The following is a 17592-nucleotide window of genomic DNA, read 5'->3' on the forward strand; positions in this document are numbered from 1 at the left end:
TTACTAGATTGTTTAGATCGCAATTTTGTGTTTGGACGAAATGGACCGATTTGTCCTGAGAGACGACCTGAAACGAATGGATTCTCCTTTTGGATTTGGGAACGAACTCGTTGGACTACCGGCTCTCTTAAAATGTGTTCGTAGAGAGAGAAGTCAATGTGTTGTATAGTTTGTCGAAATGGAGTTATTTGTCATAAATAGGTAATAATTACTCCTTATTTATTTTTTGTTTTCAATGAATTGCCATGTTTATTGAGTATCTTTTTTATACTTCTAGATATTGGGGGGAGAATAATAATGGGCAGAATGAAACTACTGAGCCTAAATTGAAGATGAAAAAGCTCCTTCAAAGGATAGAAGAAAGGAAAAACTTAAAAGAACACCACAAACATGATGCGGAAATCAAAGAAGAACTTAGTCCCGATGTTAAAATCAAAAGGGTTGAGGAATCATCTAAGCCTCCAAAGAAAAAAGTTAAAAAGAGAAAACTCAGTGAGCATGTTATTGATAATGAATCTAAAATTAAGTGCAAACGGGAGTCGGACGACGAAGAATCTGGTGCTTTGTCTTCGCCAGAAAATTCTGAAGTAAATGAGGCATGTGAACGTGATGAAGAACAATTAGTGGATTCCCATTTTGAGTCCCAGACAGATTGCGTTATCGATTATTCTGTAAATGAAATAGGGCAAGAATCATTAAACGACGAGAAAAGTTTTGGTAAAATGCGTCGGAATAATGTGTCGTCAGTTGAAAATTTCACCGTTATCGGCACAGAGTCCTTTAAAGGCCTAGTAAAGGTAATTATAAAGGTATTCCTTCGAACGTCAAAGATGGGGCTTTGTGATTCTTAAAGTGGTATCGTTATATTTATAATCATAATATTATACGGTTTTTTATTTTAGTGTAACATGTTACTGAGATATATTTCCAGATAGTTTGAGGCAATTTCACGCACGGCAGTAGTGTGTTCACCTCATTTGCCCTTTGGCTGTCAATGTCAATTACGTTAAGTGTGATACGATTATTCATTATATGACTTTGTTCGTCATTTAATTATTAATATAATGTCACGTGAAGTAATTGTGTGTTATCCAATTATCCTGCCTTCACCTGACTGAGTTAACTCCTGGAATCTTAGTTTATCTATTCTGTAATAATATAATAAAACCAATTAAAACTTAAAAGGTAAAATTTAAGGAATTACTTTTTTACCTATTAATAAATTTCTATCTCGTCTTTTGGCGGTTCAACGCTGGTTCTAATATTCAATATCTGATTCAAGATTGCCCTATTTTCCAGGAGGCATTAATATTAGTTGGTGCGAACATTTTTCCCCTCCTTGCAGTTTTGAATTTATATTCTGTGTATTTAATGACACAGGCCAGCCAAAAGTTGCCGCCTTGGCTTCAAAATCCAGTTGCCATCCCCGTGGACTTAGAGAACTTTAAAGATCCGTTAAGTAACTACGAAGGTATGCTGGACCAGAAACTCATTAAGACATTAAGAAAAAATGGAATAACGCACTTCTTTCCAGGTATTTAATGCCACATTTTCTAATGATTTTTACGTAATACTCAGTTAATGAAAAACTAATTACAGTTAAGCAATAATGATATATTTAGTTTAAATTGTAATAGTGTATATTCTGAAAGAGAATTCTTTTTATTTAGAGCAAATATTCGACCTTTTATTGGTGGAAATTTGTTACATTAGTTAGAAATAACCATGCATTATTCATTTATACCAATTTTTCTATTCTCACTGCGGAATTCAATGTTTAAATCTTGATGAATTACTTGAAGTGATATTTATATGTTGAAATCACCAAAACTGTAGTATGAATAGAAAGTATATAGTAATTTTGACCTAGTCTTTATTTACCACGTCCTGTTTAATTATAATTTTATCTAGTGTAGAATTTTCAGAAGAATTCAATCTTAATAGCCGGAAAAATTAATAGTAAGAATGTATTTTTCATCATTTCAGTTCAGGCAAAAGTTATACCATGGCTATTGGAGAATAATTTAAGGTGCCGCTATCATTGGCCGAGAGATTTGTGTGTTTCTGCTCCTACTGGCAGTGGAAAAACTTTGGCTTTTGTATTGCCAGTTGTTCAGGTAATGGGCATAACCATTTATTTCCAGGGAATGAAATAAAAAATTAACAGCAGTTTCTAATGTGGCAGAATGCTTTGTATCATTTCGGCATCTGAATTCCTAGAATATAACCAATGTGACAAAGAAAATGATATCTTGAATTGAACTGACAATGCAAATGGCATAATAATACTCCTGTATTCAAATAATATTTCTTTGAATTCTACTTTGGTATTTACAAAGTGAAACAAAACCAATCCCCTAATTTGCGTATTCAACAATTTTGGGGTTTTACTGAGTTCACTATTTGTTTGTATGGAGGAATTTCTTTTCAACTTTTTAAAATTCAATGTTATATTCAGCATTAAAAATCTTACAGCCATTTCAAGTATTATGCATAGTGTAACTGGTTTTAACATTTAATTATCATCATTGATGCTACCACTTTTGAAATTCACGAGTCCAATTATATACACATACTTGCAAGAAGGTGTGGGTGGGTGCAGGAAAGTTGGAGTGACTGGCTATTGGCTTGTGGCTATTGGTCATGTGGCAGATTTGGGGATTATTTGGTATCTGGGGGATGGGGAGGAGAAAAAAATACACTTGGAGTGCAGAGTTATTAGTAGGGTAGGAAGAGGGAAGTTAGGGTGGCACAATGGAATTGTCATCGACAAACAGCTATCCTCCATTCCCACATCAGCCCACACTGAACATACCCACTGTCTTTCCTTACAACAGTTTATTCTCCTCTTCCCACCTAACCATCAATTCCATAAGGGACAATCAATCTTAACTCCAGATAGCACTCCACCCACCCTCTCCTATAAATGAACTTGGATATATCAAAAACTGCATCTAATGATGACACTTAGGCATCTAAACCAGTTGTAGCATGGTTAAATTCAATGAAATTAATGAGTGCTTTTCCATGATTTCCTACTAGTTAGGGGGATAATCCCAAGAGTACCTGACCTAACCAAGAAAACACAAAAATTTTGGAAAAAAATGCATTTATGTTTCAACATAATCTCCTTTCAGCTCTATACACATTTCCCAGTGATGTTTAATAAGTTCGATACCCTCTTTATAATAAGAACTGCCTTGCTCTTCAAAATAGCCGTTAACTGCCGAGATCACTTCTTCATGGTTAGATAATCTTTGACCACCGAGCCATTTCCTTCAAGTATGTGAACAGAAAATAATCCAAGGGGGATAAATCTGGCGAATAAGGTGCATGAGGTAGCAATAAAAACTTTAATTCATGAATTTCGACATTGTGATAACAGATTTGTGAGCTGGTTGAAACAACACTTTCTTCTTAGCCAAATGCCTAAAATATGTATTTATTTTTCAACACAATCTCCTTACGAATTTATGAGCTGGTGTGTTGTCTTGATGATACAACACTTTCTTCTTAGCCAAATGCTGCTGATTTTGCTTGATTTATTTGCTACAATATTGCAATAAGTTCGCAAAATACTCCCCATTGATAGTTTTTCCTTTTTCAAGTTAGTCAATGAAAATTATCCTATACGCATACCAAAAAACCAATGCCATGACCTTGCCTAGAGATGAAATGGTCTTCACCTTATTTGGAGCCGGTTTTCCCTTCCCTTCAATCCATTGTTTTGGATGTTCTTTTGTCTCGGGTGTGAAGTAATGGACCCATATTTCATCCATGGACATGAAACTGTGTGCAAATTCTTTACTTTTCGCACTTTATTGCTGCGAAACTTTACTAAACACTCAATTGAAACATCTTCACGATATTGGTTTTGCTCGAGTGTGAGCAAACGCGGCACCCATCTTGCACTCAGCTTTCCCATGTCCAAATTTTCAGTTAATATGCGATGTACTTCACTTTTTGAAATGTCTACTATGTCTGCTAGCTCGCGCACTTTCAGTCGACAATCAACCAGTATCACGTTGTAGATTTTCTTCACAGTTTCTGGAGTCATCACCTTATTTGGTTGACCAATGGGATGGTCATCTTGACAGCTCGTACGACCTTCTTTAAACCTTCTTACCCAATATTTTACTGTTGTAAACAAAAGAGCAGACTCACCTAGAGTAGAATCCAGTTCAGCTTTTATATTGGTTGGGCTTTCAAATGAAAGTATTGTATCACATAACGATGACCAATTTTCTCCATTTTCACAAATTCACTGAAAACATTCACTATTGGCGGCTGCCGAACAAATATTAAACAACAGGGTATCTTCAAATGTGAAGTATATGTTCTAAAGATTGCATACTTTCTATTACAATGATTTTTCAAACAACTACCGCCATCTTGAGGTCAGGTTGGGTACTTATGGGACCACCCTCGTATTTATTTTTTATGTGCCTAAGATTCTGCAAAAGTTCATGCTTAACATTAGGAATTGTATTTGACAGTAAGATGTATGTATTAATTGAAAGTATATTTGGTCAAGAAGTAAGTATTTCTAAATCTGTCAAAGCAGGCCTTGTGATCTTAGTATGTTTGCATTCAAAGTTGGGCCCCTTAAATGAACCTACAAGTAATGCTTTTATTCATTCATTCTATGCTCAATAATAAATTGCACTTGCAAGATTTTTTTAAAATGAATCAATCAAAATTAGCTGGGTTTATTTGTTAGCTAGATACATAGTATTTGCATAGTGCTTACATAGTATTTACATGATACAGTTTTTTTCAGATAACAGTTCACTCTAAATTGGTATTTTTGCAATTATCTTTCTCAATGAATTATATTCCTAATTTTTTTCCTGCACTCTTCAAGAAATACAGATACTCTTCTCTGAATATATATTTTCTTTATTCTACTCTCTCTCTCTGTAGGCCTTGATGGATCGACTGATCCCAGAGATTAGGGTGCTTGTTGTACTACCAGTGGTTGAATTGGCCAAACAAGTTGGGAGTGTTTTCCGGCAATATTGTGCTGGGACTGGTTTGCAGGTCACAGTCGCTGTTGGTGGTGGAAAATCCTTTGCTGCTGAACACAGCCTGCTTGTAAACCAAGGAGGTTTGTGAGGAGCTTATTGACAATCATTTGATATACCATGGGTGCTTATTTAAACTAATCAACTTATACATTATATACCTCCTCTACTGATTACAGATATTTGACTTCCAATTTTCTTTTGATTTTTTCCTTATTAGTATTAGACAATTGATGGTTTGTCAGAGGCAAATCATTTTAAGTTCATACATCATGTCTACAACTACCCCATATATTCCTATATTAAAATAAAAAGTTTAAGTAACAGGGGGTGGAATATATTCAACCCAGTCTCTTACTGGGGTCAATGGCAAGACCATCAGAGTAGTGCCTGCAGATTTAAAGGGTCTAGGTGAGGCGTATGTTGATAGGCTCTCACTTCAACTTGTGTTGTCATGATGATTCACCTTCAGTACACTGAAATGGGTTACTTTGTGGCTGAAATACGTGTATTACCAGTCATCTTTCTCATCCCTTTCCGTTTTTACCCTTCACCCCTTTCTTTGATTTGTGATGTTAGCCGACTAACCTCATTTGTACTTTGTTTTGAAAGGTAAACTGTTTACGGCTATTCATTTATTCAATTCATATTCTTGCCATTATTTGTTTTGTTATTCCATTGTATATCTTTGTTAGTTTTCCTAACAACGCTTTATTTGGAAGATTCCGAAATAGCTGTGCTACATCTTATAAAAGATTTAGCATAGGCTAAGCATGTATTAATGTGAATAGGCAGTAACTATTTTATGTAACATCTGAAAAGTGCAGCTTTTTATTTTCTTGCAGATGCTATTTATGGTGATAATCTTTTTTTTAAAGAAAAATGCTTATCTAAAAGTAAATCAAGATATTAAAGGATTTTGACTTAATTAATATGTTGAGGCCAATTGTTCTGCTTTTATTTAAATTCTGGAGGGATGTGACCTTATTTCTTTGCGAAATGAAACTTTGTGGTTTGGATTTTGTGTACAACTTAGCCTTGTTTTTAATTTCTGAATATAGAGAGGTTAATCTGGGATGTTTAAAAAAGAAAAGATATTTTTCTTTTTTATTTTTATTTTTCAAATTGATGTGTGTAAATATCCTGAATCTCCTGTGTAATCATAATCATAAAATTGTTTTTTCTACATTTTTTACAGCTTATCTGGATCACCTAAGAAATCAGGGCAGACTGCTTTCTTTATATAGCATCCAGAATCATCTTTTCTTTAGATTTTATCTGCTTTTATGTATTCTACTTCCATAGTAACTTTGGGAAGTTGATGTGCCACCGTGTATTGTTGAAAATCTTCAGTACGCTGAGGTATTCATTTTGTATTTCTTTCGTTCTTGTTTACAGAGTTATTAGGTTGCCAGACAGATATATTTGTGACAACACCAGGTAGGCTAGTCGCTCACCTTCGGGCAGATTCTAAATTATCTAATGACTCAACCTTGATGTCTTCAGCAACTGGAAAAATATCATTGAAACAGCTTCAGTTCTTAGTGATAGATGAAGCAGACAGAGTAGCTGAAGGAGGTCAGAATGATTGGCTCTCCCATTTAGTACACCATCTTGAGCATAATGGAAGATGTGAGTATCTTATTTTATATCGTATTTTAAGTTAATTTGAAAGCATTGGCTCAAATCAGTAATGCTTGGTAGTATTTTTCATCTCCAAAAATTAAAATAAATTCATTCACTAATGAGTGCCTCATTAATGTGGGTTAATAATTTATCAATTTCACCGTTAGATCTCCCATCTCAAAAGCCAAATTGTACAAATGTAGTGATTTAATTGATTTCTGGTCAATTTTGGTGTAATTGGTTTGGTCAATTTTTCATAACTGTTTCTATTGTCTTTCAAAAAATGGGGATATGAAAGATTAGGTTGTATAGTTCTTAATACAATTCTTGTAACTATTTTGAAAAACTGGAATAGATTTATAGAGATCTTACAGAGTGTATACTTGTAAGAAAAGATGAAAGGAATAAATGTAATAATTTGATTGATGTGTGGTGTATTGTATTACATGTTACAGCTTAATTTTTTTTATTCATCTTTTTTTTTCTTGCTGATTGATGGATGTAAATGAGATGGGGATTCTCTTGTTTTGTTAAAAAGATTTGTGTTTGGAAGTTTCCTTTAAGTTTAAGATCTTCAATTTACTTAGGAATCAAAGCAGACTTGTCCATTATGAGTATTCCAGATGAAATCTCCCGATTTTAACTTGAATTATTCCTCAACTGTCTAATTTTTTAATGGGTTCACCATAGATTCCCTTAATATAGCCTTGGTCGAAGTCTGTATTTTTGTTTCTTTTTTAACCTTATTTACAGTAAAAGAAAGACTGGGTTAGAAGTACTTCTTGGTAGTTTTTCCACCAAACTTGTAACATTTTCAAAAAATATGAATTTCAAGGGCAAGCATCTCAAAGGAGCAACCTGCAACAAATGTTGAAATTTTGCCCTTGGGTAATCTTTGTAGAACTTATAAAACACAAAAACTAATGCAGGGTGGCTCAGGCATACTAGATTAATTTGTTAATAATGGATAGTATAAACATTCTCATTGTTTTTCATGGTATCTTTGACGGTCTATGATACGCATGCCAGTGTGAACCATAAGTTTTAAACTTATATGTATGTCTCATTTTCATATAACATATGTATTTTTAGTTACCCAATTTTACTGCTCTAAACTATAAAAACCGTAATTTCTTATTTTTACTTCATCATTTTGTTTTATCAAAGGTAATGCTAATATTTCTAATTTCTGTGGATAAAATTATTTTCATAATTAATTGTGAGCAATAAAATGGTGAATTCAGATAAAATTGAGAATGTGGTGCGTGGCATGATTTATAGAAATTATCTCTTTCTATTTCTTGCAGTGGTGACAAGATCGCTTCCTCCATCAGTGTCAACTTTCCGGAATTCTTTACTCAATCCTTGCAAACCACCTCAAAAACTCCTCTTTTCGGCTACCTTATCTCATGATCCAGAAAAGCTGTCTGCTCTTTCCTTGTTTCAGCCTAAATTATTTTTGAGTGTATCAACTAAGTCAGAGGAAGGAGATAAATGTAAGTGTTTATCACTACTCAGTTTGTTGATTGAATTGCATTAACTTTGTTTTTCATTTCAAGTTATTCTACCTACTAAAGGGAGTTTTTGGATGGCCCCTAATGCATTATAATCCACTAGAGTAATTACAACGTAACAATTTAAGAGTGTAAATATCATTCCCCTTGACTGGGAATCGAACCCAGATCCCTCGATGTCTGGGCAAAAGCTTTAGCCAGTTAAGCTATCAAGGTGTCCTCTTACACACCAAAATTTAAGGGGATGCCTCAATAACTTAACTGACTAAAGCTTTTGGCCAGACATCAAGGGATCTGGGTTCAAATCCCAGCCAAGGCGAATGATTTTCACACTCTGAAATTGTTGCATTGTAATGCATATTAGCTGATGTCTCCTCAAAAAAAAGTTGCTGTTGCAGCATCACCAGCAGTTTTTTGGAATTTGTACGAGAGTGATCCCAAAAATGAGGTCTCCTACTCTTTTAGAACACAAAAAAAATGTTCATTTTCCACTAATGGAATGCCACCAATTGCATGATTGTTGTTTGGTCTCTGGTGTTGTGGAGTGGAGCACCCAGGTTTCGTCACCTATGACAACATTTTTGACATTCATGGGTACCTCTTCATACACTTATACATCACAATCGGTGATGAATATAAGTCAGTTCAATGCCTTTTGTGTTCATAAATCGAATAACTGTGCAAACTTTGCGCTTAGTGGTAGCCTCAAATGGATGCTCCATTCTTAACGGCTGCCATGCCAAGACGGAGCATCCCAGGGAGGTGCGCATATGCTTTTTTGGGAGTTTGGGAAACAGCAATGACAAAAATATAGCCAACAGCCACACAAATCATTTCTCTCCATTCCCAAGGATTAGTGGACCCTACTTTTAGGATTACTCTCCTACTTATCTTGAGAACTTCCTCTTATTTTTCAATCTTTCTTCAGTTCTTTATACCGTCTACCTGTCTCTATGTTGTCTAAAAAGCCTCTTCCTTCCTTTGCCATGCTTATCATACATTCTCTCTTCTATTATGGATTTCAATATTTCTTCCACATACTTTTACTGCCTTTTTCAGATTTCCCCTGTCAACTTCCTATCTTCACCTACAACATTCAAAATTTATGTTCATTGTTAGTCTTCCTGCCTGTTAAATTTATGTTTTTCTTCCATCCCAGTTATCACATCTCAAAATCCTCTCTATCTTGCCTCAAAGACTGGGTTACAGATCCATTATACTCCATATGTCTTCACCAAAAAGAATTGACATTCCTCTCTAATGCCACGACTGCTCTGACTATTTTCCTAACAAACTGTTGTGTGTCATCCATAATGACAGAATGAACAACTTACCTTTTCACATTGCAATTTTGTAGAAAATATGTTGTTCCTTTTGATATTATGGACAAGTTTTTTGTTATTTCAAACCCTTTCTCTTGCAGAACTTGATTACTTTATTTCTGCAACTATACCAATTTATGATTCCTAAACTGTACCCTCCCATCTCTTTCTTTGCTGCCCATTGCATTCCAATTCCCCGTCAATATTGCTTCCTTTCTGAAATATTGTTTGTGATTTCCTCTAATTTATCATACAGACTGTTGACTTATTCTTCCCAGTGACAGCTTCCGTAACTTTAACATCATTCTAACAATACTAACTGTTGGGTTCATCTTCTAAATCTTATTTTCTAATGGTCTCAGCTTGTATTTGTAAGGATTTCAAGTGATGACTATCGTAGAGGCCCTGCCCTCACTACCATTTGCAAACCCAAGCACAGTGGACTGAGTCTTGTAGTTGCTACTGAATTCATTATCTGTTTGTTACCAGTATATATTCATGGAGAATAATTTTAAAATTTCATAGGATCCATGTGATTTAATGAAGCACATTTCTGTATGAATCTTCTAAATGTTGTAAAAGTCTGTAACAGCTGTTCATCCCAATATTCACGTGCATCATTACTAATGAATAAGCTAAAATATACATTGGTTGTGCCAGGCGTAACCCCCAACTATCAGGGTTGTCACCTGTATATCTAATTACTTTATGTCATTTTTTTAAATTAACAGCAGCCACCTCGGATCAACAGTTAAGCTACACTACACCAAAAGAACTCTCAGAAGAATATGTGGTAGTTGATAATGGTGAATCAGAAAAGCCACTGGTTTTGTTGTGGATTCTTCAGCAGCGGATGGTGCTGTATTCCAATACACCTAGGGTCCTCATCTTTGTAGGAACACGAAAGACTTCCATGCGCCTAGCCTTGCTACTTTCCCTAGTGACATGGGATGGTAACATGAGCACCATCACTTCCTCTCACCTTTCATCTGATTTGTCAGTACAAAGTCGAGAGAAAGTACTTCAGGACTTCATAAAGGGGAGAACAAACATGTGAGTAAATTGATTAAATGTATTTTATTTTCTTATGTTGGGGATTATGGAAGGTTTGCTACAATTCTTGGAAAGTCTTGAATTAGGAGGAGTCCATTTAATAATGTACAGTAGCATATATCCTGAGATTTTTTCTTGGAAGGACACATGAAAACCGACCATAAAATTCATCATCATTTTTATTTAATGGATGCCAAATGCTATTACTTTTATTATTTTTAATCAGATATTTGTAGCCTGTGGCCATGCAAGATGCAATATTCTTTTGGTGTTTCAATGCACCACAGTGGAATGTTATCTTAATCTGAATGTTACTTAAGAGGGTGTGCATTGTCTTGATGAAAGATGACTTTCTTCCTTGCCAAACCTGGCCTTTTTTAATATACCTTTTGCTGTAGTTGGTCCAGAAAGTTAGCATAGAATTGTCCAGTAAATTGTTTGACCAGCGGGAAGATAAGCTATCTGCAGAATCCCTTTCGCACCCCAGCAAACTGAAACATCACCTTTCCAGCCGGCCGCATTGCCTTTGGTTTAGTTGTTGGTGGTGAATGAACATGTTTCCACTGCACTGATTGCTGTTTGGCTTCTGGGGTATAGCAGTGGACCCAAGTTTCATCTGTAGTCACAAACCGGCACAAATCTTGTTTGTTGCTCTTGAAACAGGTCAAACATTGTTAGGATATTTCCATTCCGATATGTTTGTAATCCTGCATCAAGAGTCGCAGAATCCATCTAGCTGATAATTTTATAATATCCAATTCCACTGTTAAAACATGATTTGCTCGCTCAGAGGACCACCCCAAGGCTTCAACAATGTCTTGCACTTTTAGTCGACGATCCTCCATGACCATTGTATGCACTTTTGAAATAATTTCTTTGTAGCACATTTTGGCCGACCACAATGTGGATCATCATCTAGGCTGTCCCAACCAAATTTAAACTTGTTTTCCCTCTTGGCAACAGTTGAATATGAAGGAGCACAGTCCCCCAGTGTGTTCTGAAATTCAGCATGAATTTCCTTCGCTTTCATAACTTTCTTTATGAAGTATTGAATCATTGCTTGAATCTAAATTTGTTTCACCTTCACAAATCACTACACAGGAACAACAACAGAGAGGCATTCACTCTATAGGTCTCTTCCCAGAGCAATAACACATAATGTGTTTAATCAAAAATGATGACCTGTTACTATGTGGGTAACTCTTGGCACTAGTGCTGACTTCAGTCAGTGTTTCCGAGAACGTTTCAAGGTACCCTTGTGTTAGAGCATTGCACTGCAATTTTTCACTTTGCTAAGGAATGGATTAAATATCAATTGAGAAGTTTGTAAATACAAAATGTAGCACTACTAATTATGTCTAATTAATTTGAAATTATTTGATACCCTAGTTGTTAATGTTAAATAAAATTATTCTTCCAGCCTTGTGTGTTCTGATGCTCTTGCCCGAGGAGTTGATGTGCCTTCAGTAGACTTGGTAATCAGTTATGATCCTCCTCGTTTCGCAAAGAACCATATTCATCGAATAGGACGAACAGGAAGAGCAGGACATCTTGGGTGTGCCATTACAATTTTAACTCCAAATCAGGTATGAAAACGTTTTTCATGGTACATTTTTGTCACCTCTACCCAATAAGCAGCAGTCGGTTGATATGTCAGGTCTTACTATATGAGCAAGAAATACCGTTGGTCGATTAATTTGCCACATTTCAACCAAGTTTTATTGCCAAAATGATAATTAATTGAAAAAAATATTCCTTTTTTTATATTAAAGGAACGATCTAAATCAGAATCCTTTTTATGAATTATTTTGTTCTAGTAGAAGTAATTTAAGTAACTCATGGTGAACATTAATGCATGTGATTATATTCCTGAATTATCTTTCAAACCATAGAAGAAATTCGCAATAATTTGATTGCACTTCATTTTTTATCATTTTAAATTCTTTATTGTAAATGTATAATATTTAATTACATCTTATAGATACACCTGGAATGTTAATTCCCCCACAAATATCATATAATGTTAAATGGGTGATTGTTTTGGCTTATAGCCAGTCCTAATTTCAGAAATTGGATGAATATGTTTGAAATTGAATTCATGGTACATTCATTGCATGTATGTGAAATTTAATGCATGCCTTAACATTAACTGTATGTTATCACCAGACAAACATTCAACTTGTAACAATTTTCTTCAATAATCATTCTATCTCATGTGTGGATTTTCTTTTGCATCTAAGTGATGTTAAATATTTAAAATAACTTTTCATAGGTGAAAATAAAATTTTGAGATCTTCATTTTTGTATTTTTAGTGCCATATTTGCAGTGTAAAAGAACATACGAGGGATTAATGAGAATACAGCCTTTTAATTCATTGTAACTCAGGAATGACATTTGGATCTTTTCAAATTGAACCATTGCAATAATGACTTGGAAATGAAAATAATTAATGTCTTTATAATTCTAGCTAATTTCTTTTTCTACTGGTTGAACTTAGGCTTAAAAAATCTTAAATTTCCAACTGTCCTTTTATCAGTCTTGGGTATTGAACTATATTTTTCTTGGTCATATCCATGTTACTTATATTTCTATAATATCCATGATTATTTTCAAATGTTTATTTAAACGATGCATGTATTGGAGTGCACATATGCTGACTTATGTTATAGTTAATACATGTTTTAGAAAAATCCATTAATATATTGTTCCTTTCGCAGCTAACTCCATTTGCTTGCATGGTTTCTGGAGGACCAGCAATGGGAGATAGAAAAAAAATTGAAATTAGTGAAGATTCTTTATCTGACCTGAATGAAAAATTTGTGGCGGCTCTTGCATCTATGGAAGATATTCTTCAGGTAAATTCCTTCATGTCTTCTCAGATTGCTGAACATTTTGATGTTGTACTTCCTTTTTTTGATGAATATTTCTGGTATATTTATATCTTAAGTTCATCAATGATATTTAGTTCCAGTATTCAAGTAGCTGCAGAACTTTTATAATTAAATAGTCATTTGAGTGTCATAATTGGTTGCCATTTTATAAGTCAAATGTATTGAGTGGCATAGAGAATTAATTATTTTACTTGGGTGATTTCAAATCGGTTATTTTACAGATTTATTGCAATATGAGATATTTCACGAACAAATATACGGCACACTGCTCTAGTACTCGACTATTGAGTGAAATAAGGGGGATTGAGATGGTGCATGTATTGGAGTGCACATATGCTGACTTATGTTATAGTTAATACATGTTTTAGATAAATTATGTTTTTCTAACATACTGGCTTCCCACCCAGAGGGCCCGGGTTCAAACCCCGGTGGTGTTGAATATTTTTCAGAGTATCTTGATGCCTACATGAGGTGCTTTGTGGAGGGCACTTTGTGTGAGTACGCTGTCCGTCGGATGGGACATTACACTGCGGACCCCTTGGCACCTTTTGTTAAGAGTAGGCTAATGTCGACGCCAGGTTTCTCTCCACCCTTCATCCTTTCCTGTTCATCCCCTATGGCGCAAATGACCTCAGCTGTTGTTCGGCTCTCGTTAATACTACTACTACTAGAGTGAAATACTGTTTACAAGTAAACACAGCTAAAACCGCAGTTATCAGCAAGCAGGAAGTTTTGATGGGTGACAGTAGAGCTAAGCTGTTTCAATCAAATATTCTCTGAACGACAAAATGTCAGCAAGTTCTTATATATTATTCTCTACAGTCACATTACTTTGTTGCCTGTTCAAGTCATAAAGGATGTTAAATATAAAGTATAATGAAATTACATTCAGGATTGTTATTTACGAAACTAGGAAGCTAAATTTTACTTAAGTGGGATAGCCATTATACGAGGGTAGTTTGAAAGATTCTTGGAATCACCACCAGAGGTCAGGGGCTAGCGTAAAGAGTTTTCCACTTAGTAATAGGTCATCCTGTAGCAGTAAAAATGTAACACATCAGTGCTCTGGAAAGAGATCTATGGTGCGGATGCCTCTTTGTTGGTGTTCCCAATAATGTTATTATTATTAGTAAACATCAAAATACAAATATACTTCATACTTTCAGGCCTTACTTCATGAAATTGATTGATGTCCATATTAAAAGAGTTAATAATTTTCTGTGAAAAATTACAAACATATTCAATATAGATATCAAAATATAAGGTTGGAATAAAATGCAGCTTATTTCTTAATGAAAAACACACTAATGGAATAAGTTATTTGAGAGTAAAAGCAGAGATGTCAGTGGAAAGAAAGAGGTGGAAAAACCATCACTGCCCTGTGTTGTAATTAAATGGTAAATTATGTATTTTATTGCATCTTACAAGGTATGTTTTTTATGTTGAAGTATGGATTCCTGTCGGCGCAACTGTCAACTTTCACATGTAAAATAACCTATTGAAAAAATTAAAGTACAGCGTGTAATAACTTTTAGCATCCAAAAGCCCCAAATAATTAATCAACTTATGCAAAATCTGAAAAGTTTTCAAAGCTGTATGCATGATGCTGAAGTAATTTTAATGAGTCGTGATCTTGGTATGTAAAGGGATAGTAACTAGTTTATAAAGTTTCATACATATGATCAGGAGTGGCAAAAAAGAATAAAGTTACACCAAAGATTCGTTCAATATAGTTCAGTGGCTGAATTACACTTTTTCTGAATGCAAGTATAACCACCCCACTTTAGCTCAGTATATAGATCAAAAAATTTAGGAATGTCAGGTATATGTATGGGACACAGTCTTCCAGGGATTAGAGGGCTGGGCTCGATTCCCAGTGATGCCTCTGGACACCTTCAGCTTCACCCAAGTTGGGTGACTTTGCTGAGAAACCCCAGGTGGCACAGGGAAAGGAATAATCCCCTTTGCCTAGATGTTTGAATTTGACATGACATTGGCCTTGATGTCAGTGAGCTCAACCTTCGCCTATCAAAGCAACCTTAAGGGTTATTCCTGTGGTAGTTTACACACATTTAGGCTCCAAAAATAAGCAATCAAAACTATGAAAACCAGCTGAGAATTCAAGTGATGCTAAGTTCTCACATGATTTCAGTATTTTGTGGGTGATTAGGTGGCACAAAGTTATCAAAATTTGATAATTTATATTTATTCTGTGGAGCTACTCTTGCATGCACTTTGTAGATGCCCAAAATGTTTTTTTAAGAGCCTAATAAGGCATCAACATTATTTTTATTTTGTGTTGTGGTGATATTTTATCATTTTATGATCTTAAAATTGAGTAAATGTTTATAGATAATGTTGATTGTAATTAATTTTTTATAATTGTGCCCACAGAACCTCCCAAGCATTATTGATCATATAAGATATTGTGTAAGCATAAAAATTTTAAGATTATTTCATTTCATACTGTGATATATTTTTCCTTGGGAACTTCATTCACTAATTTTGTGAAGTCTATTGAATTCGTGTTTCAATATATGGAAATCAACTCAAAGAGTACTGAGTTTTTTCGATGCTTAATAATCTCTGCTGTCAACCATTCCAGTTGATATAAGTATCTTTTCGAGAGCTAAACAATCCAGTTAGATGTTTTTGTAAAAATAAAATCATCAAAATTGTAGTAGTTTATTTATTTCTATGAAGATTATGCATTGAAACAGATACTGATGAATGTGGTTTTCCTTTTATTGGACTATGATAGTCTATTTGGAATTTTAAATGTAAGGTGGTTTTGTCATTCAAACTTCTTCCAAAACTGAATTTTCAGAAATAGGAACTATATTAAGTGTACAATATGTATGTTGGATGGCAATAACATGGTATCTATCTTTTGTAACATTTATACGAGGCTATTTTCAAAATGGCTTATGACTTTGATGGGATTTGTTAAGGATGCTTTACTACTTAACAAAATTTCATTTATCAGCGACTTTTTATCAACATGGATCAGCTTTAATGAATATGGATCCTTTCAGTTTAGCTTGACCTTTTTTACCTTTTTCCTGCTACTTATCATTTATGCTGATTGCCGTCAATAAAATGAAGAGGAGTGTTTCCTTGCAGTGCTATGAGCTGTTTAATTTAAGTGCATACAGCTATAGTAAAATTATTTTCTGTCGTTCCGGAAATATTTTTTGTATCGAAGCAGAAGATTTTGTGCTTAAAAACTAGGGATGAAGAAATATCTAATTTGCGGTCCTCCTCAATCCCCTCCTCTTAATCTCTCTCTCTCTTTCTCCCTAACTTATTATTACTCACAGTGGTGGATGTATTGCTTCTTTTTTCCTTTCTTGCTCGACTCAAGTTCTTTCCACCTGTTCATCTGACTCTGTTTTTGTTGCATCTCCCTCCCTACCCTTCCTTTCCTGACCCCACATCATCCACCTCCCTACAAGGAGTGACACCACACCACTAACTATGGGAATGAGCACCAGTCATTTTGTTGTAAATAATACAAGTTTTCAGTATCCAAATTTCATTATCACTTAATTGTTATTTTCCATTTTTCTTCAGAATGAACATCAGAATATTACTGAGACAAAGAAGAAGAGGAAAAGAAAGACAAAGAAGAGCCATCCAAATGAGGACTCAAAGAAAAAGTAACTTTCTTATTGTTAATAATAAAAGTGATTTATTCAAGTTAAAATTGTTTTAATATTCTCCAACGCACTGTCTTTTTTCTGAGGTGGTCGAGGATCTTATTCAAATTATTGCTTTTGTGAAGAGTCCCTTCTTAATTGGCATGCAGCCTTAATGTGGAATTGAACTTGATGTTTGCCCTTTTTTCTCCTATTTCCTTATTGAGTAATGAATGTGGGAAGCATTTTGAAAGTAACAAGTATGCTGATAAATTTTGATTTTATTTTAATCCTTCTTTTAAATTTTTGCTCCAGTAACGTTTAAGATATTCCGAACAAATGAGAATGCCTACTCTTCTAGATATCGAACTTATTCTCAATGCATTGTTAGTTTTGCACATGTTGCTTCAAGTTCAATGAAAGCATTTCTTCTTTTACCACATGGGTGACCTATTATGTATGGTATGGCTCTTCACTTCATGTAATTTTCAAAGAAATTTCTGTAATGTGGTGATGTAGAACG

General features: G+C 34.6%; 1 protein-coding gene across 1 annotated transcript; it reads left to right on the forward strand.

Moving 5' to 3' along the window:
- Window positions 1-31: 31 nt before the first annotated feature.
- On the forward strand, window positions 32-17122 carry Dbp73D (putative ATP-dependent RNA helicase Dbp73D). The gene is made up of 11 exons (XM_071587571.1): window positions 32-201; window positions 278-797; window positions 1381-1534; window positions 1987-2117; window positions 4924-5107; window positions 6423-6656; window positions 7958-8146; window positions 10218-10539; window positions 11960-12125; window positions 13258-13395; window positions 17005-17122. Exons 1-11 carry the CDS (start codon window positions 179-181, stop codon window positions 17092-17094), a joined length of 2151 nt encoding a protein of 716 aa, XP_071443672.1. The 5' UTR covers window positions 32-178; the 3' UTR covers window positions 17095-17122.
- Window positions 17123-17592: the final 470 nt, after the last annotated feature.

Source organism: Hetaerina americana, unplaced genomic scaffold, assembly GCF_022747635.1.
Source record: "Hetaerina americana unplaced genomic scaffold, ioHetAmer1.1.p SCAF_3, whole genome shotgun sequence".
NCBI lineage: Eukaryota > Metazoa > Arthropoda > Insecta > Odonata > Calopterygidae > Hetaerina > Hetaerina americana.